The sequence below is a fragment of the Schistocerca piceifrons genome, chromosome 4 (genome assembly GCF_021461385.2).
Source record: "Schistocerca piceifrons isolate TAMUIC-IGC-003096 chromosome 4, iqSchPice1.1, whole genome shotgun sequence".
Lineage (NCBI taxonomy): Eukaryota > Metazoa > Arthropoda > Insecta > Orthoptera > Acrididae > Schistocerca > Schistocerca piceifrons.
In genome coordinates this window covers 95111651-95132018 of record NC_060141.1, presented here as the reverse complement: position 1 = coordinate 95132018, position 20368 = coordinate 95111651, and the positions used below count along the sequence as shown (strand labels likewise).

General features: G+C 43.3%; 1 protein-coding gene across 1 annotated transcript in view; it reads left to right on the top strand.

Annotated features, from left to right (window-relative positions):
* LOC124795628 (dendritic arbor reduction protein 1-like) overlaps positions 1 to 20368 on the top strand; it is a 55018-nt gene that overhangs the window by 11517 nt on the left and 23133 nt on the right. Inside the window, exon 2 of the mRNA XM_047259699.1 lies at positions 18873 to 19329. Coding sequence (XP_047115655.1) covers positions 18873 to 19329 — 457 coding nt within the window. The remainder of the gene's footprint in view (positions 1 to 18872; positions 19330 to 20368) is intronic.

Here is a 20368-nt window from a genome sequence, read left to right as displayed (position 1 = left end):
TCTACAACCTTCATCTCCTTTCCCAAGGTGGCTTCCATCAACTCCCCCTCCCGGATGATGCCCTCTCTCCCTCCATTTATCCCTCCTATCAACTCTGATCCTCACCCCCCTCCTTTCCTCCATCTTCCTGGGCTCCCTCTCCCCCCCCTTCCATCCTCTCTTTTCCCCACCTACCCTCTCTCTGCCCCCCTTCTCTACCCCGAGTCCTTTTGCATTTCCCTCCTCTGCCTTTTCCCATTCCCTCTCACGTCTGCCCTGCCCCCCCCCCCCAATGAGTCCTCTACCTCCTTCGGTTCCCCTCCCCCTTTCGTTTTCCCTCTCCTCCCTCCTTGTTTCCCCTCATCTGTCCAGATCCCCCCCCCCCCCCCCCACCCATCTGCCCTTGGCTATGGTGTGTCATCGTTGTGCCGATATTTTTGTGCAGTGTTTACAGTTATTGTTCAATGTTGTGTGTCTTTTCCGAAGTGTTGCCAACGGAAATCATACTGTCGCTGGGTGTGATTTTTATCTCTCTTGCGAACAGAAACTACACTGTCGCCATGTTTTTTTAATTGTCTGTGTACTATTCTACCTCTCTGCTTCCTGTGTATTTTATTAGCATTGCCAACTCTTTATTTTATGTTCTAACTTTCCACAATTTTCCGCCGATTTACAATTTAAGTCACCGTTTTACCGCCTGCTATTATTGCTTCTTCTCTTCTTCTTACGTTTTAAAAAGTCTGTAGGCTCAAGAGCAGCGTACTAAGCTGCTGCCAGCCCTCCCCCTTAGGGGGGAATCGAAATTCAGAAAAGGAAAAAAAAAACAGAACGCACCATTAGACCCAGAAGAAGGCCGCTGCAACTGTGGCCGAAACGTTGGTTTTTCTCCAGTAGCAGCAGTTTTTACATCATGACGCGGTACCATACCCAAAAATTTTTATGTCGACTGACTCTGGCCACGGAAGCCTACGCAATTATATAGAGACGAAAAGATCGTCTGGTCCCTTTAACCGCCACAAACCAACCAACCAACGAAAAGATCAGCACAAGACAGGAAAAGGTGCAGGATAGCATCAAACAAGAAATCAGTCTAAAGACCGATGTCGATGTCAGAGACATACGTAGATGTCAAGACTGCAAGCGTATTTACTGGGCCACTTTCATGAAGCCCTCACTTGGGGTTCGTCTGCAGTCTTTTTTGCTGACAGTTTTATCCCAGTTTATATGTCTACTGTGTATCATGGAGACGGTCCGGGAGGTCGCCGCGGTTGAGTGTTTATGACATCCAAGCGTTCCCATCAGTTTACAGATAAAAAGCAATATCAACTAGCGGCGGCTCTCCTTGCTGCCGTAATTTACGCCCCTATTCAGAGAGCGAGAAGGACGTTGCACAGGAAACCGAGAGCAAGAACTAGACCAGAGGTGCTAATCATAAACACGTTAGTCGAACGGTCGTGAGCGGCTCGTAACACCAGTTTAGGGTACCCTGAATAATTCATGAACGAGTGTATGTATATATATATATATACGTGTAGAGAGAGAAGGGAAGACGGCCGGCAGCCTTCGGAACAATGTTAGTTATAAGCACCATTTCTCTTATCGATAGCATGCCGATCACACATTAGTTAAGCAGCGGGCACAGCACGGCGCCCACGGCACAAACACAGGGCGAGACAATGAACGGCCGAAGATATGTCGGCTTGGCGGCGATGCGTATTCCAGTTAGCGCTGATTACTGCCGCCGCTAACGATACGGGAGCGCGCGATGGGAGTATCTCCAGCAGACGGCGCCGTATCGCCTCTCACACGTCTTGTTCACGTCTGGCAGCGAAAGCATTAGCTGCAATAGATTCTAGCTGAATAGTATCCGCTGCACTGGAACGTTTTTCTTTCTTCCGTCTTTCCGATACTTTATTTGTCTCACTATGTGATTGTGGTGCCAAGACTACTCTATGTTTGCTACTGATAGTATAACATATTCTCTCGCTACTGACAGTATTTTATTCAGATCCACGACTAGTTACTACACGGAAGTAGGTGAAATACAGGGCTGTTCAGAAAGAAACAACGGATTTCAAAATGATATTTCTCGTTTCAGATATTTGCGAAGTCATATTTCTTCTGAATGACGTTGCAAAAAGGATTTTTACTTGGAAAGTGGCAACATATGGACTGCAATTCTCGACTTTGGTAAAGAGGGATAAAAAACAGCTAGCGGCATTAGAAATGTGAGATTGGCGTCGAATGTTACACATATCCCGGACAAGTACAGCGAAGGTCACAGTTCGTAGTAATAGACGGAAAGTCATCGAGTAAACAGAAGTAATATCCGGCGTTCGCCAAGGAAGTGTCATAGGCAGATCCTGATCCATAATGAAGACACAGGAGACAAACTGAGTAGGCCTCTTAGATTACATGCAGATGATAATGACATTTGCCGTCTTTTAAAGTCGATAGATGACCAAAACGAATTGCAAAATGATTTAGATATCTGTGTGGTGCGAAAAGTGGCAATTGATCCATAATAAAGGGAAGTGTGAAGTTATTCACATGAGAACTAAAAGAAATCCGCTAAATTTCGATAACGCGGTACATCGCACAAATCTGAAGGTTGTACATTCAACTAAATACTTAGGGATTACAATTACAAATACCCAAAATTTGGAACGGTCACATAGATAATGTGGTTCAATTGGCTCTGAGCACTATGGGATTTAATATCTGAGGTCATCAGTCCCCTAGAATTTAGAACTATTTAAACCCAACTAACCTAAGGACATCACACACATCCATGCCGGAGGCAGAATTCGAACCTGCGACCGTAGCAGTCGCGCGGTTCCAGACTGAAGCACCTGGAAGCGCTCGGCCACCGCGACCGGCATATAATGTTCGGGACGGAGCAAACCAAAGACTGCAATTCACTGGCAGAACGCTTAAAATATGCAAGAGGTCTACTAAAGAGACAGCATACACGACGCTTGTCCGCCATATTTTGGAGTGTTACTGTGTGGTATGGGAGTCGCATCAGGTGGGACTGACGGATGACATCGAAAAAGTTCAAAGAAGGCAGCTCGTTTTGTATTATCGCTAAATAGGGGAGACAGTGCCACAGACGTGATACGTGAATTGGAGTGTCATTCATTAAAACAAATGTATTTTTCGTTGAGACAGGATCTTCTCATGAAATTTCAATCACCAGTTTTCTCCTCCAACTGCAAAAACATAGGGAAAAATGATCATCACGATAAAACAAGAGAAATCAGGGATCGTGGAGAAAAAATTAAATGGTCGTTTTTCCCGCGCGCCGTTCGAGAGTGGAAGGGTAGAGAGACAGCTTGAAGGTGTTTCATTGAACCCTCTGCCAGGCACTGTCATGTGAATAGCGGAGTAATCATGTAGATGTAGATATGAATGAAGCGATATCGAGAAACGATTAAGAGTTACGTACTTCAGTGGCAAACACTGACAAGATGGAGCGGTATTTAATACGTCACTGCGTTCGGGGCGCTGTTCTAGCAGGTCGGTGAGTGGAAGAAGTAACAAAACGAAGAAGGGCTGTAGCACATTTTTTAGCTGACTGCGGACTTCGTTTTAAGTTGGCCACGTCCTCGGATACCTCCGACGTCATATCATATTTTTATTAATGTACAAATTATTAAAATTGTTTGCACAAAAATGTATAACGAAATTTGCCAATGAACGCACTCTCCCTATGGAGTAGCTGTTTGACTATGAAAGGCCACAAGGAGATGCTTACTTGAAAAGCGTTGCAAAAGTTGAGATCTGATTCACTATGTGATTTACTTTTAAACTTTGAAGAGTCAGCCTATATTTTAGCCCGCGTGGTTTAAGATGTCTTGCCACGGTTCGCTCGGCTCCCCAAGTCGGAGGTTCGAGCCCTCCCTCGGGAATGAATGTGTGTATTGTCCTTAGCGTAAGTTAGTTTAAGTTAAATTAAATACTGTGTAGGCCTAGGGACTGATGACCTCAGCAGTTTGGTCCCATGGGAACTTACCACACCACCATCTATACATTGTTTCCTCTTACGTATATCTCGCGAAAAGATCATGGAAACAAAATTAGTCACAATATCAATGACATAAAGGCTTACCAACAATCTTTCTTCGCGCGAACCATTCCCGACTGGAAAAGGAAAGTGGGAAGTGACACCCTCCGCCACAAGACGTAAGGTGGCTTTCAGGGAAGAGATGTAGATGTAGGCGTTCAGAACTATATTGGTCAAGTTTTGTTGTCTTCAACGCCCGCGTGCTGTTCACGTGATCCTAGCTGGAGTGCAAGCAGAGACACCCGGATAAAAGGATAGGACGTCATTGTGAGTCGGACGGTAGTAGGGGAAAGAGCTGGATATGCATCTCGAAGGAGTACGTGTGAATATTTGACAAAAGTAATATCCGCGGTCGGATGTTAAGAGGGCAAGAAAGACGTGAGTATCGCAGGAAAATAATAAAACAGGTACAAAATTTATTTCACTGATCGACGAAGTGACAATGGTTGTGCAACCAGTGCGAGGTTTTTATGTTAACAGTTGGGGCCGAGAAGGAAAGTGAAAAACAGTAATTTACAACTCAAGATAAAACGATTAATTATCGGCTTATTCCTAAATTTAACCGCCTTTCCACAAAAAACGCGGCAAGTAAAATTTAAAGTGACGTCACCGCGATAGAGAGAAGCGCTCGACTAGGATTCGTCGCAATAATGCTGATGAAGCAGAACATTATTGGCAAACACCGGAAACGATCACTTTTAAACGTAGAAGATCGATCATGACACACATCAACACCAAGTCTATGGGATTCAGTACTCAAGAACAAATATTGCATGTCGCAGAGTCTTCCACTAGCACTTTCTTTTGCATTGAGTTTAAATTATACCGAAATAAAAAGTATAAACGACACTTGCATGACCATAAACATTAATAGACAGTCCTTATACTGCAGAATAAATATTCAGAAGTGATGCGATTAACTGACTACATACTAATCTCGGTAACATCACAGTTCAGAATTGCACTCGTAGTATAACACGTTGACAAATAAAACCAATAACGTAGTGTTATTGCCATTAGACCATTACGCTGACCATTAACAGCAAGGCAGTGCGGAAGATGAAGAGATTTCTCGGAAACGTCTGAATATAGAAAATATAAATCCGACGCCACCACTCAGCGAAATGTTCAAAATTTGATGCATTCAACATGACCATCAAGTGTGTATCCAAGGACATTAAACCAGCTGCACAGTTATCTGCATCAACAATAGAATGATCCTTATTTACTGGTTTTGCAAGGTAAAATGTTGTACACTAATGTTTTACAATATCTTGTACTATACTTCTCCTAATTTACCCTCCTAGAATGAAATTCACTTCACGTCGAAGTTCAGTGTGGAAGACAAAACTTGAGCAGATCGTCGTGTTACATGAGGATGAAGTTATTCGCATAGCCTTTATGTTTATGGACAAAAAAATAGTTCAAAATGGCTCTGAGCACTATGTGATTTAACTTCTGAGGTCATCAGTCCTCTAGAACGTATAACTACTAAAACCTAACTAACCTAAGGACACCAGACACATCCATGCCCGAGGCAGGATTCGAACCTGCTACCGTAGCGGTCGCGCGGTTCCAGACTGAAGCACCTAGAACCGCTCGGCCACACCGGCTGGCCTGACCCCAAGAGTGGTGGGGAGAACTGGGTGTTCAGAGGTCGAGATGAAGCAACGCTTATGATGTTTCTTTTTACTTCGGAGTTCACGCTCAACATAATGGTGGCACCTTTCTCCCTATGGTTCATTACTCCAGACTATCTCATGGCGCAACAGTCTGCACATAATCTAACAAGGATGCTCAGATTTTCTGGTAAATTCTTTATACACATTAAGAACAGCAGAGGGCCTACTTTATTGAGGAAAGCCAGATATCACTTTTGTTTCACTCGATTTCGTTCTTTCAGTTACTACAGACTGTGACCTTGTTGTTGTTGTTGTTGTTGTCTTCAGTCCTGAGACTGGTTTGATACAGCTCTCCATGCTACTCTATCCTGTGCAAGCTTCTTCATCTCCGAGTACCTACTGCAGCTTACAACCTTCTGAATATGCTTAGTGTATTCATCTCTTGGTCTCCCTCTACGATTTTTACCCTCCACGCTGCCCTCCAATACTAAATTGGTGATACCTTGATGCCTCAGAACATGTCCCACCAACCGATCCCTTCTTCTAGTCAAGTTGTGCCACAAACTCCTCTTCTCCCCAATTCTGTTCAATACCTCCTCATTAGTTATGTGATCTACCCATCTAATCTGCAGCACTCTTCTGTAGCACCACATTTCGAAAGCTTCTATTCTCTTCTTGTCTAAACTATTTATCGTCCACGTTTCACTTCCACACATGGCTACACTCCATACAAATACTTTCAGAAACGACTTCCTGACACTTAAATCTATACTCGATGTTAAAAAATTACTCTTCTTCAGAAACGCTTTCCTTGCCATTGCCAGTCTGCATTTTGTATCCCCTCAACTTCGACCATGATCAGTTATTTTGTTCCCCAAATAGCAAAACTCCTTTACTACTTTAAGTGTCTTATCTCCTAATCTAATTCCCTCAGCATCACCCGAGTGATTTCGACTACATTCCATTATCGTCGTTTTGCTTTTGTTGATGTTCATCTTATATCCTCCTTTCAAGACACTGTCCATTCCGTTCAGCTGCTCTTACAAGTCCTTTGCTGTCTCTGACAGAACTACAAAGTCATCGGCGCACCTCAAATTTTTTATTTCTTCTCCATGGATTTTAATACTTACTCCGAACTTTTCTTTTGTTTCCTTTATTGCTTGCTCAATATACAGATTGAATAACATCGGGGATAGGCTGCAACCCTATCTCACTCCCATCCCAACCACTGCTTCCCTTTCATACCCCTCGACTCTTGTAACTGTCATCTGGTTTCTGTACAAATTGTAAATAGCCTTTCGCTCCCTGTATTTTTACCCCTGCCACCTTAAGAATGTGAAAGAGAGTATTCCAATCAACATTGTCAAAAGCTTTCTCTAAGTCTACAAATGCTAGAAATGTAGGTTTGCCTTTCCTTTATCTTTCTTCTAAGATAAGTCGTAGTGTCTGTATTGCCTCACGTGTTCAAACATTTCTACGGAATCCAAACCGTGACCTTACAGAAAGAAAAGCACAAACCCAGTACAAAACTGCGACGATACTCCGCAGACAGGCGACGCGCGATATTTATCAGAAGCCGCTTGCGGGAAAACTGTGTCAAAAGCCTTCTGTAAATCTAAAAATACGGAATCAATTTCAGATCCTCTGTCAATAGCACTCGTTACTTCATGTTTCTGACGGGTTCTTGATGTGATTTGTTTACTGCGAAGAACAAGGTACATGTACCACATTTCACTGCAGCGTTGTTTTGAAACTAGCATACGAGGACCTGCGCTGTTACCCGAGTTCAAGTTAATTGTTGGGGTTTTTAAAGGGTGACAACACCTCGTGAAGCACGTTGTAATCGGAAAGAAACTTTTAACTGAAAGACAAAATAGCGTTAACGAGGCGCGCACGCGACGTCTGCAGTTTAAATGCATTATTTACGAGGGTCGGGGAGGGGGCGCGACGATTTCTATTGACGAAGCTAGGCGCGCTTTCACCGCCGTTCTGGCCGCTCTCGCCTTTATTGGCCGCCTCTCCACCTGTCGTCGTCGCTTTGTTTTTACTGTGCAGTTTTGTCTTCCAGTCGGGGAGGCGGGCAGGCGGTTTTACCTCGGCACTTAACGGAAACCGGCCGGGTACATTCGTGTGGAAGGCTTCAATCTCCCGGAGAGTTAAGGATGCGATTCATTCGGGCCCGGGAACGTATTTATGCGCTACAGCCACATTAGCTTGTCGGCCGGCTGTTGTCTGATTTCTCCACGCTTGTATATGCTAATGCGGGCAGACGCGCGCATGCGCCCTGCCGCGGTTTTCTCGCCTTCATAGCCGCGCGGCGGTCCGCCTAGGCGACATCGCCGGCCCCTCAGTCGTATGCTAATTGCTGATCACGGCCTTGGCGAAAAGAGGGGAGCGTAAAAAGAGAGAGAAATAAAAATCGATTCTCTATAGCTGCTGATTTTAATAGTCTGCTAATCGCTGGAGAACAAGATAGCGATCAGATCTTGAGCCGTGGTACAATTTGTTGCCTTCGTTTCTGTAGCCGCTGTATACACACAGAAAAAGGAAAAAATAAAAAAAAAGCTACGGGAACGGATGAGCAGATGACATCGGTGACTGAATGATGCTGCCAAGTGATTACAACACTGGAGTGCAGGTGTACGTCTATTCCTGCACCCATGTGTTGAAATACGGGTCCATTTGGCTTTGAAATACACTCTAAGAGAGAGAGAGAAAAAAAAAGACGCACCACTAAGGAGTTATCCGAATGGGACAGAAGTTGGTACATGTGATTTACATGTACAGATAGACAAATGAAAATTATTCCAGAAAAATTGGATGATTTATTCATGAGAAAGAGTTTCTCAAAATGAGCGAGTCAATAAGACTTTGATCGACCTCTGGCCCTTAAGCAAGCAGTTATTCGGCTTGGAACTGATTGACAGAGCTGTTTTACGTCCTCGTGTGGGAGATCATGTCAAATCCAATCCAACTGGCGCGTTAGATCGTCAAAATCGCGAGCTGGTTGGGGTGGGGGGTCTTCTTCATAATGCACCAAACGTACTTAATTTTGGAGAGATCCGGCGGCCTTGCTGACTCAGGTATTTCTTGTTTCTGTTAAGTACTAAATAAACATTTACAACACATGTCGGCGCGATTGCTCGATCTTATCCAGCGGAGTGATGACGTCACGAGCTGACCGCTACATTAATATATGTATAACCAATTCGGAAGTCTGAGCTTATTTCAGGTTATAACTGCTTTCTGAGTCTTTATAGCCTCTGCTGATGCCTCCAGCATTATAAAACGAAATATTAGCCAGATAAATATGCTTTGGGCCATCGTCTTATGCCCATAAACTGAATATCAGAAACTACGTAAATACCTGTTGTGGAAGCATGCACTGCACAGCATCAGATTGTCGCAAAGTAACGTCTCGTCCGATTATCTCGACGACAAAATGTCATGTCTTCTATTTCCTATTTGTATTTCTTGTTTGATGTGGTGACCAACGAGCATAAATTTAGCGATGATTTAGAGATGCATAATAAAATTATCTGAAATTATTACGAATAGCGCAGCAAAGCTGACGCACAAGAACAACAGTGAATCAGTGCTGTGAACCTATGGAGAAGAAAGCAGTCCTTCAATTACTGACTCGCTTTCGTATCTTAGTAATAGTCGAACTAATAGATGCCTTTTGCTGATACTCTTCCTTATGTTTTCCCCTATAAGCACCAATTATCATAATATGTACGGCCAAGAGAGAAAACACTACCGCGGAATTCTCCACAGAATAACTATGTCGTGTGTAATGAAAATTACTGTATGACTAAGGCTCCAGATAAGACCTCTTGGTTTTACGAGTATGGCCTCAAACGATTCAATGTTAGTGCACTTAACTCAAATTTTCTATATCATTTATCTTTCTTGGTATTGCTATACAATTGAATCTTCTCCCTACAGCAAGATGAGGCATGTCCTCCATCTCATGTGTCCAGTTCCGGAACATAGAAGATACGGTTGAAAGTAAAATCTTATAGATTGTAGGCCACACCGTGTTCCCTCTTCAGATTCCTTTCTTTTAACGAGGTTGTTTGTCGGGAGAGACTAGCTAGAAACACTTGTCACAATGAAAGTTTTTATCAGGTATAGAGACCTGTTCAGATAACCTAATGGTTGGTAAGGTGATCTACATCTACATTTATACTCCGCAAGCCACCCAACGGTGTGTGGCGGAGGGCACTTTACGTGCCACTGTCACTACCTCCCTTTCCTGTTCCAGTCGCGCATGGTTCGCGGGAAGAACGACTGTCGGAAAGCCTCCGAGCGCGCTCGAATCTCTCTAATTTTACATTCATGATCTCGGGAGGTATAAGTAGGGGGAAGCAATATATTCGACACCTCATGGAGAAACGCACCATCTCGAAACCTGGCGAACAAGTTACACCGCGATGCAGAGCACCTCTCTTGCAGAGTCTGCCACTAGAGTTTGCTAAACATCTCCGTAACGCTATCACCCTTTGCCAAATAACCCTGTGACGAAACGCGCCGCTCTTCTTTGGATCTTCTCTATCTCCTTTGTCAACCCGACCAGGTACGGATCCCACACTGATGAGCAATACTCAAGTATAGGTCGAACGAGTGTTTTGTAAGCCACCTCCTTTGTTGATGGACTACATTTTCTAAGGACTCTCCCAATGAATCTCAACCTGGTACCCGCCTTACCAACTATTAATTTTATATGATCATTCCACTTCAAATCGTTCCGTACCTAGAACCTCTATCTTCAAAAACTTTCATTATTCACTATGTAACTTACCCATTACACTGAAGGCACAGCATTTCATGACCATACTTCTATCATTTCACGTCATTACGTTTCATCAGCGCGTTCTCAGCGAGTACACATATTTAATATCAATTAATTCAGTTAATTTGATAATTCAAATTCCAGATATTTCATGATCGATCCTGGTGGTTCCGATCTGAATGGCAGAAAATTATCTATAAGAAGAAAAAGATTAGGAATTAGTCCTGTCGCTGTCGAGTTGAATAGCGACATAGTACAACTTAGGGTTGGTGAAGTAATTCGACCATGTCCTTTCTAAAGCAAACATACTGGCATTCGCCTTAAGCTGTTACAGGAAACTGCAGTAAATCTAAATCTCCATTGCCGGTTTAGTTTTGCACCGCCATTTTCCCAAGTGCAAGATGAGTGTCGTAACCACTGCACCAATTCGCTGCCGGCCGGTGTGGCCGAGCGGTTCTAGGTGCTACAGTCTGGAATCGCGCGACCGCTACGGTCGCAGGTTCGAATCCTGCCTCGGGCATGGATGTGTGTGATGTCCTTAGGTTAGTTAGGTTTAAGTAGTTCTAAGTTCTAGGGGACTGATGACCTCAGCAGTTAAGCCGCATACTGCTCAGAGCCATTTGAACCATTAGAACCAATTCGCTCCGTAATGTCTACTGAAGATAAAAATGGTATCTTCGAACGATAGACTTAGTAAATCTCTGCCATCTACATAACGCAAATATTTTATATTTTCGTTTTATGCCGTCTCAGAACTTTATACCTTACTTTAGGTATAATGACTGTATATTTTATTTATTTTCTGAGCTTACAGTATCGAGCGAATTATTTCAGTTGAATGCGCTGCATTCCGATCCAAAGGGTGTTCGTGGAAGTCATCCCCATTTACGCATAAGCCTTTGCGATACTAAAGTAGTATAGCTACGACATTCTGACTCTTCTAGGCACTTTTCTGCTTCAGTGTCTTAAAAGATGCCCATTAGTCGAACGTTGTTCTTAAATTTTGCGCGATTTATAACAAAAAGTGGCCAAATAGCACATGAAAGCAACTCACCTCGTAACTCTGATCTGGGAGGCTGTTGTAAAGTTCCGTGGGTATCTAAGAGTAATTTTGTCTTCTTCATTCAGTACACTGTGAGGTAAAAGTTGACTAGCGTAATTTTAGATGATTTTATTTTCTGAAATGTCTTTGGGGACGCACTGCTTTCAACCCGGACAACCTTTGTATTAGAGAATAGGACTAGATAACAGCCTGTAGAAAGTCGTTGAAGCTAAAAATAGTCCGTGACTCCACGAGCAGGAACGGTCGTGAAAGGGTAAAATTTATTAGAGAAATTCACGGAAAGGTCGAGGAGAGACCTGCATCGTTGTCCGCTGCTAAGCCATTTTTCTGAGAAAAACTGACGAAATCCGGTAGTTTCCTGCGGGCGGGTATTTTCTTTTTTCCGGTACTGTCCTATTCCAGCGTTGCGTGTGTTTTAAAGCGTCATCTTTTAATGTCTTGTCAGAACAGGAGAAGTGATATTCAGCGCCATCTACAAGACGCTACGGTCGTTGCCCAGGTGTTCCATCGCTCGCACAGTCCAGCCGGTTCCCCACCTCAAGGCGAGGAAATACAGACTTCCTGGTCGTTAATCCTGTATGTGACCTAAAGACGTACTTCCAAGAAGGGGCACTATCCCTAACGGGTACCGCCTCTGTGACTACAAACCAACGTACAAGCAAACAGAACGATCTGATCAACAAGACAACAACAACAACAACAACAACATCTACATGGCTGGCTCTGAGCACTATGGGACTCAACATCTTAGGTCATATGTCCCCTAGAACTTAGACCTACTTAAACCTAACTAACCTAAGGACATCACACACACCCATGCCCGAGGCAGGATTCGAACCTGCGACCGTAACAGCCTCGCGGTTCCGGACTGCAGCGCCAGAACCGCACGGCCACCGCGGCCGGCAAACGTCTACATCTACATCTACATCCATACTCCGCAAGCCACCTGACGGTGTGTGGCGGAGGGTACCTTGAGTACCTCTATCGGTTCTCCCTTCTATTCCAGTTTCGTATTGTTCGTGGAAAGAAGGATTGTCGGTATGCCTCTGTTTGGGCTCTAATCTCTCTGATTTTATCCTCATGGTCTCTTCGCGAGATATACGTAGGAGGGAGCAATATACTGCTTGACTCTTCGGTGAAGGTGTGTTCTCGAAACTTCAACAAAAGCCCGTACCGAGCTACCGAGCGTCAACAACGCTACTTGCGTTAACGGAGCATAGGTGGATTGCTCGATCAAGGCAGAAATCTAGCTCGAAATGTTTCCTCTTCGTTTACCATTACACTGAAACTACATCCGTATTTGAATTTACGTAATACAGTCATCTCTTTATTTTTTTCATATTTCCCGTCAAATGTGACATCGTCTGTTTGTGGATGGTCGTTTAAATCATCAACAAGCACAGGCAAAGTTCTTCTGAAATATTATTTCTTTCCTTGTTTGCTTCAACAGTTCACGTGTTGAAAAGATTCTGTCTTGAACAAAACGAAATTTATTTTTTTGTTTCTCCATTATCAATGGGCTACTCTCATTTTTCTGTCGAATAACAAGTTAAATGTCACTCGACAATATATGCTGGTTTGGAATTTTTGTCATTACATTCAAAACAATTTAACAAAACTATATGCCTTAATAACACTGCCATGCTTTTGTTCATTTCATTGACATCTACAACTAGCAGAATTTCTCTAAAGTACTTTGCTTTACATGTAACGAAAGAAATTTAGGCCTAGTAATTTTAGACTTCATTTAAGGTCAAAACTTTTTCGTTCCAAATAAAATACTTTTTGAATTTTTTATTTTATTATTATTTTCTTCAAAAGAAAACGAATTTCTTGCTAGTTGTGTCACCTCTCTCATTGAATGTTCGTCTGCAGTCATTTTTCAAGATTTCTGTCTCACCCTTTCAGCAGTCACACATTCGATGTCTTGTGTTAATCTTTGCCTTCAGACACTTGAAGTATAGGGCATACAAGTGTTTGTATCCACTCTCTTTAGATGACAAAATGCAGTTCCCGATACTTATTTATTTACCGTATGGGTTTTTGATGGACTGAAAAAAATCCATAGAATGTGGAGCACAATATATAAAATATATAACCTTAAGAACAATCATCTAGGACATTTATGTAATCTGTGAACCCTTTGGTTGCCGGTAGGAAATATCCTGATCTAACATTGTATGTGTCACGCTTTTACGTTTCGAGTAAGGGACAGTATTCCATCTCCCTGCATAAACAGGCTCGTATCATTCGTGTTTAGAGATGTAACTCGATACTGCTACCCGGAAAGATTTCCTCCTGGATATCTGCATCATCTGCGAAAAGCCTGACGTCACATTTCACTATCCACTACCTCATTAAAGTATGACGTGAACAGCAGCGATTGACTTACATTCACCTGAAGAATACTAAACATTATTTCATTGTCTGTAGATGAATATCCATCAACAAATGCAAGAAAACGCATAGGACGTCCAGGTCTCCAATAAGGCTAGTGTATGATCTGTGAGTTAGCTGGAGGCAGAGGTTCTGCGCAATGTTGTTTCTCGAGCGATATTTGCATTTTGTGAATGCAGCTGTTGCTAAATCCAGCGGAAGTTTACTGATGCTGGTATAAGCTTTTCAAGGTCGTATAAACAAGCTGGTTGAGAAGTGTTTAAGAAGCTGGCCGAAGGACACGCTGCCGTATGACATAAGCAACTGCCATCCCACGTGCTGCTCATTCACACGGCGAGTCCGTAACAAGTGCGCTCTCATGCCGATCTGAACGCGTCTGTGTGGGAGAGCGCTCCTGGCATACGGACATTACCATTACCTGCGTCTTTTCAATGGACCTCCAACCCTGCTACTCAAGCGTTCTCCTTTGTCGGAACCCGTCAGTACAGCTGCCTTGTGCTGAATTCAAAGGACAACCTAACTTAACTTCCCTTTTATCCCGCAGTTTCATAAGAGGACAGATCGAATTAACCGTTCACATTCACCACGAATGCGTACAGTTGGTGGGTGCCATATTTGATTTTCAGTCGCTAAAAAGCGAGTGGAAAGGAATGGAAACGAACGTTTCATAGCTAAATGTCGTAGCTAAACGCCAGATGTGAATGTAAAAAACGCTCAGTCAGTGTGCTATTACAATCACCTTTTTGTTGTTGCAACTCTTCTTGTTTTCCGTGCTTGGAGAGAAAAGTAGGAGAGAATCTTCGCCTTGTGCAAGGCATATTTGTTTATTTTTGTTTCCTCCATCTTTCTTTTAGCTCTTACTGTACTAACAGCAACAGGTTTTTAACACTGTACCTCGCGTTGTTGTGAGGTGCTAGTTTTATAAGTTCCATATTTTATACAGCTTGCCATGGTTTCTGCTCCTCCTGCTGCCACGGTATCACCGTTTTTTAGACCTATTACTGTACTTATTTCGGTTATTGTCACTATTTCCAGCACGGGCAACTGCCCTTTACTTTACCATAAAACCACGATGCTTCTGTTGTCAGCTCAAGTGCTATTGCTGTTATATGATACAACAACATGCGGGATGAAGATATAAACCTCATGTTTTCGTAACAAAATAAGCTCCTAACTCTATATACCGTGATAATAAACAAAATAGCTATTTGAGTATCAAATATCCACAAATGTTAACTCACTATGACGAAATAGGGTATAAAATGTGGACTGCCGTTAAAATAACAAATATTTATGACGTTGAGAAATTTGGTGACATCGAATATAAAAGTAGTATTTCGTAAGTCTCTCCTGGTAGAACTTGTCTGGAGCGTAGTCTGTAACGGTAGTTTGACGTGGATGATGCCCAGACAAGAGGGGAACCTCCTAAAACGTGATGCTGCCGCTGCAGAAGAGCGCTGAAGATTAGTTGGTTATATTTTTTAACCAGAATTTTTTTCTACAGCCCCTAATATCATGGAAGGTATTCTCTGGTGTCTTAACAGATGTCGTAACATCCTGTACCTTCTTCTTGTCAGTGTTTTGCGTGTATTCCTTTCTTCAGCAATTCTGTGGAGAATCTCCTCTTTCCTTACCTTATCAGTCCACTCGATTTTATCCTGTTCCCGATTCCCCACAGTCCATGTCTCACTGTCATACACTACTGTGCTCCAAGCATATATTCTCAGAAATTTCTTCCTTAAATTAAAAATTATTCCTGTCCAAGAGTACACTTTTTGCCAGTGCTAGCCTGCCTTTTATATCCAACTTGCTCCGATCGTCACGGGTTATTTCGCTCAACTTAACTTTATCTGCTTCGTGATCACCAATTCTGATAAGTTTCTCGCGGTTTTCATTTTTACAATTTCTCATTGCTTTCGTCTTATCGAATCCTTTAACTGTGAAATTTAATCCAATTCTTACACCTTTCTTTCATTTCCGTCATTGTTTCTTCATCGCACATATTGAACAGTAAGGGAGAAAGACAATTTTTCTTTTTAATCCGCACACGTCGTTCTTGGTCTTCCACTCTCATTATTCCCCCTTGGTTATTATACATATTGTGTATTGTATTTACCTCTTTTTTCCTAATAATTTCGAATATCTTGCACCGTTTCACACTACCTACCTTTTTCCAGGTCGATAAACTCTGTGAAAATCTTGATTTTTCCTTAGTTTTGCTTCGATTGTCAACCGCAACGTCAGAACTGCCTTCCTGTTACCTTTACCCTTCCTACAGCCAAACCGATTGTCATTTAATACATTCTCAGTTTTCTTTCACATTGGTCTGTATACTATTCCTGTCAGCAACTTGGATACATTTGCTGTTAAGCTGATGGTGCGACAATTTTCACACTTTTCGGTTCTTTCAGTCTTCTGAACTGTGTGGATGATGTTTCGCCGGAAGACTGATGGTATATCGCCAGTCTCATACATTCTAGACACCAACGGAAATAGTGATTTTGTTGCCACATGATTTTAGAAATTCTGGTGAAACGTTACCTATCCTTCTGCCTTATTCCATCTTATGTGTTCCAAAGCTAGTTTAAATTTTGATTCTAACACTGAATCCCCTATCTCTTGTATGTCGACTCGTGTTTCTTCTTCTATCACGGTTTCAGACAAGTTCTTCTACTTATAGAGGCCTTCTATGTACTGTTTCCACCTATCCACTCTCTCCTTTGTGTTTAACAATTGAATTCCTAATGCACTCTTAACATTATTCCCCTTGTTTTAGATTTCAGCGAAGGTTGTTTTGACTTCTCTGTATACTGATTCAGTTCTTCTGACAATCATATCTCTTTCGATGTCTTCACATTTTTCTTGCAGACATTTCACCTTAACTTCCCTGCGTCTCCTATTCATTTCACTTCTAAGTGACTAGTATTTCTATATTCCTGAAATTCGTTGAACATTGTTGTACTTCCTCGTTTCATCGATGTATTGAATTATCTCTTCTGTTACACAAGGTTTCTTCGCAGTTGCCTTCTCTACACTTATGTTTTTCTTCCCAACTGTGACTGCCCTTTTTAGAGTTGTCTATTTCTCTGCAACTGAATTACAAACTGAGCTGTTTTTACTGCAGTATCTGTAGCCTCAGAGACCTTCATTCATATCTCTTCATTTTTTAGTATTTCCGTGTCCCACTTCTTATCACACTGATTCTTCCCAACTAGTCTCCCAACCTTCAGCCTACTCTTCATAATTATTAAATTGTGATCTGAGTCTGTATCTGCTCCTGGGCACTCCTTAAAATCCAATATCTGATTTTGAAATCTTCGCCTGACCGTGAAGTAATCTAACTGAAATTTTCCCGTATCTCCCGGTCTTTTCCAAGTATACGTCCAGCTCTTGTGATTTTTGAACAAAGTGTTCGATATTACTATCCGAAATTAGTTCCAGACTCAATTAGTCTTTCTCCTCTCTCATTCCTGCTGCCAAGCTACTGGGTTGTAAAAATTGTAGAGGGACTTAACTGCAGTAAGTAGGTTCAGATGGATAAAGGTTGCAGTAGTTGTGGAGAGAGAGAAAGGCTTCTTTAGGATGGAATGGCGTGTAGAGTTGCGCCAAACGAGTCCTTAGTTTGAAGACAACCAGCCCCTGATGTATAACTCCATAAACATTTTTGCATATAATAAGACGCAATATCCTATAACATCTCTCTATGTAAAAGGGGCTTAACACCTGTAACATCTCTGCTAAAAGCGGCTGTAAACAGTGAATGTGTACAACACAGCTGCTGGGTTGTCGAGAAAGCACACAATTAACATACACAATACTACAGGAATATCACACGAATTCCTAAAAATTTCTTCTTACTGATCTACCAAAAAGCGTTCTTCAAACAAAATGATAAACCTGACACATTCTACAAATTTCGAAATCACTGGCTTTACCCACTGAAATGTACCTGAACTAAACGCTCTAACTGCTGGCTGATAATGGAAAAAAAGCTCAGAAAAGTGTCATTAATGAAAATTTAGGTAAGCGATTGGTGTCGTTGTGTTTTATTTATGTATATTTGAAACAGGCATACACAGGAACAAGTCACTAGACCTGTTTGTGTCTAATTCTGCACTGTTATCTTTCAAATATACCTCCTCATATCCTTGCCTATTGCTGTCCCATTGGAGTCTCTGTGCCGCTTACCAGCAATTAAAATCATAATCGTCCAGAAGGACGATACTGTTGTGGTATCTTCCCTGTTTACAGGTCTGGGTTAATCTTCATTTAATTAAAAGAGTGTGTGTTGTCAGTTACTGCTTGTGCAGTTCTCTGCTCCTCAGAAAACATCATAGCATCTTCAACGTGTGAAATATTTCGTTTTATTCATAAGAAACGCTATGCCAATATTGTATTTGATATGGCTGGCTCTATACATTTCATGTACAATCTTCAGTGGTTGGAAAATTGCACTGCATTGTTCTCACAATCTAAACTGTTGAGGGTTAACCGACTCATTAGGAGCCATACAGGACATACAGGTGTCTGGGTGAGTCTGTCGAGCTTTAAGATGAAGTACGGAAGTTGATGGACCATCATTCCTGGAAAAGGCACGGAACGCTCGGCTTGGAAAGTTTGTTTCGCGAAGATTTCTTTTGCTGTGCAACAGAGAGTGGTTTCAGATTGTCCTCTCCTGTGGTTTGAGGCTGCATAGCACTTTTGGTAAGAACATAGCCAGCAAAAGGCAAAGTTCTGCAGTTCTGGCTTCTGATATCTAGACCTGATTACCTGTCATAATATTTAGCTCCGTCATTCTATTTTTTCTACACATGAGGACTTTCAGCACTCTATGTAGTAAACAGCGAAGGACAGATACATACCACGTACCTTACTCCTACCTTCACTCCCAGTCTTCACAGATGTCAGCACCTCACAGTAACTCGACCCAAGCTTTCGCTGTTTGTGCAGCCAGCCCTTCATCACGTTGCAGACGAGCGAGCTGGACGCGCTGCTTTGCCGGCCGGAGCTGGACCGGCTGCGCTGTCTGGACGTCGAGCCGGACGTGAAGCGCGAGTCGCCGCTGCACCACCACCACCACCACCATCCCCCGCACCACCACCACCATCACCACCATCACCACCACCACGGGCTCCACCACCACGACCCGTACCTCGAGTCGTCACCAGCGCCGGCGCCCGCCCCCAGTGACTCGCCGGTGGGTCACCCGTCGGGGGCGGGTGCACTAGCCGCCGCCTTCTCGTTGGCCACCGCCCCCGCAGCCGCCCCCGACGACGACGTCTTCCTGAGGCCGGCCATCTGGGAGGACATCACCTCTAGCATCCAGAAGCTGGATCCCGAGAACGCGGAGATGCTCGCCGCCGCCATCGTCAAGATGGAGTCCCCGGACGACATGGACCGGCTGCAAGTAAGTGGCATTCTTCCTGTAGACTGTCCCACCAGTATTACTTGATACTTTTATTGAATCGTCAATGTTCGGATGGGTCTGATGCTACCTACCGCAACTTCACATCCTGTGAGAACGCTGGTCTTTAGTTTCTGGATGGCGTCCGAAATTCTACGAGGCTTTTCGCATTAAGGCTGGCGCCGTACTGAGATTCATTGGAAGAATCGTCAAGAAGTTTTTGCCACCAGAAAAGAGGTAGCAGTGTGTCTATTGTGTGTATTGAACCGGGGACCTAGAAACGACGGAGAGACTTCGTCTCGCCATAGCGCTTAGTGTTTCACAACCGCTACTCCCGCAGCCAGTGGACCCCCTCCCCCCCCCCCCCCCCCCCCACACACAGGAACGTCTCATACCAGATCCAGATGATTGTAACCCCAATCTTTCCGTGGTACAGTAATTATTGTGTACGCGTACGTGGAGGCAGTGTTTGCGCAGCAATCGCTGACAGTGTAACTGAGGCGGAATAAGGGGAACCAACCCGCATTCACCGATGCAGATGGAAAACCGCCTTAAAAACCATCCACAGGCTGGACGGCACACCGGACCTCGACAATAATGTGCTGGGCGGATTCGAACTGGGGACCGGCACGCCTTCCCGCTCGGGAAGCAGCGCGTTGTATTGCATGGCTAGCCGGGCGGGCGAGGTAGCAGTACTGGGATACGTATTAGATGGAACTGATAGAGGAAATAAAGAATATTCAAATAAGAGCACCGCTTTTCGTTACCGATTCCTGTAGATAGCTGAAAAGAGTCACTAAGATGCTCAGCCAGCTCCAGATGTAGAGGCTATAAGAGAGCCGTTCTGCGTCTTGGTGTGTTTCTCTGTTAAATTCCGAGAGCGTATTTCCTCGAAGAGTCAAGCACTACTAGGATGGTCAGAAACAGTCTGAAAAGGGTTGCAGGGGAGGGTGTGCTGACAAAGAATTAAAAAAAAAAAAGAAAAGAAAAAATACGTTGCACCGGTCCAGCGTAATTTGGTATTGCAGTTAGCCAGTCAGGT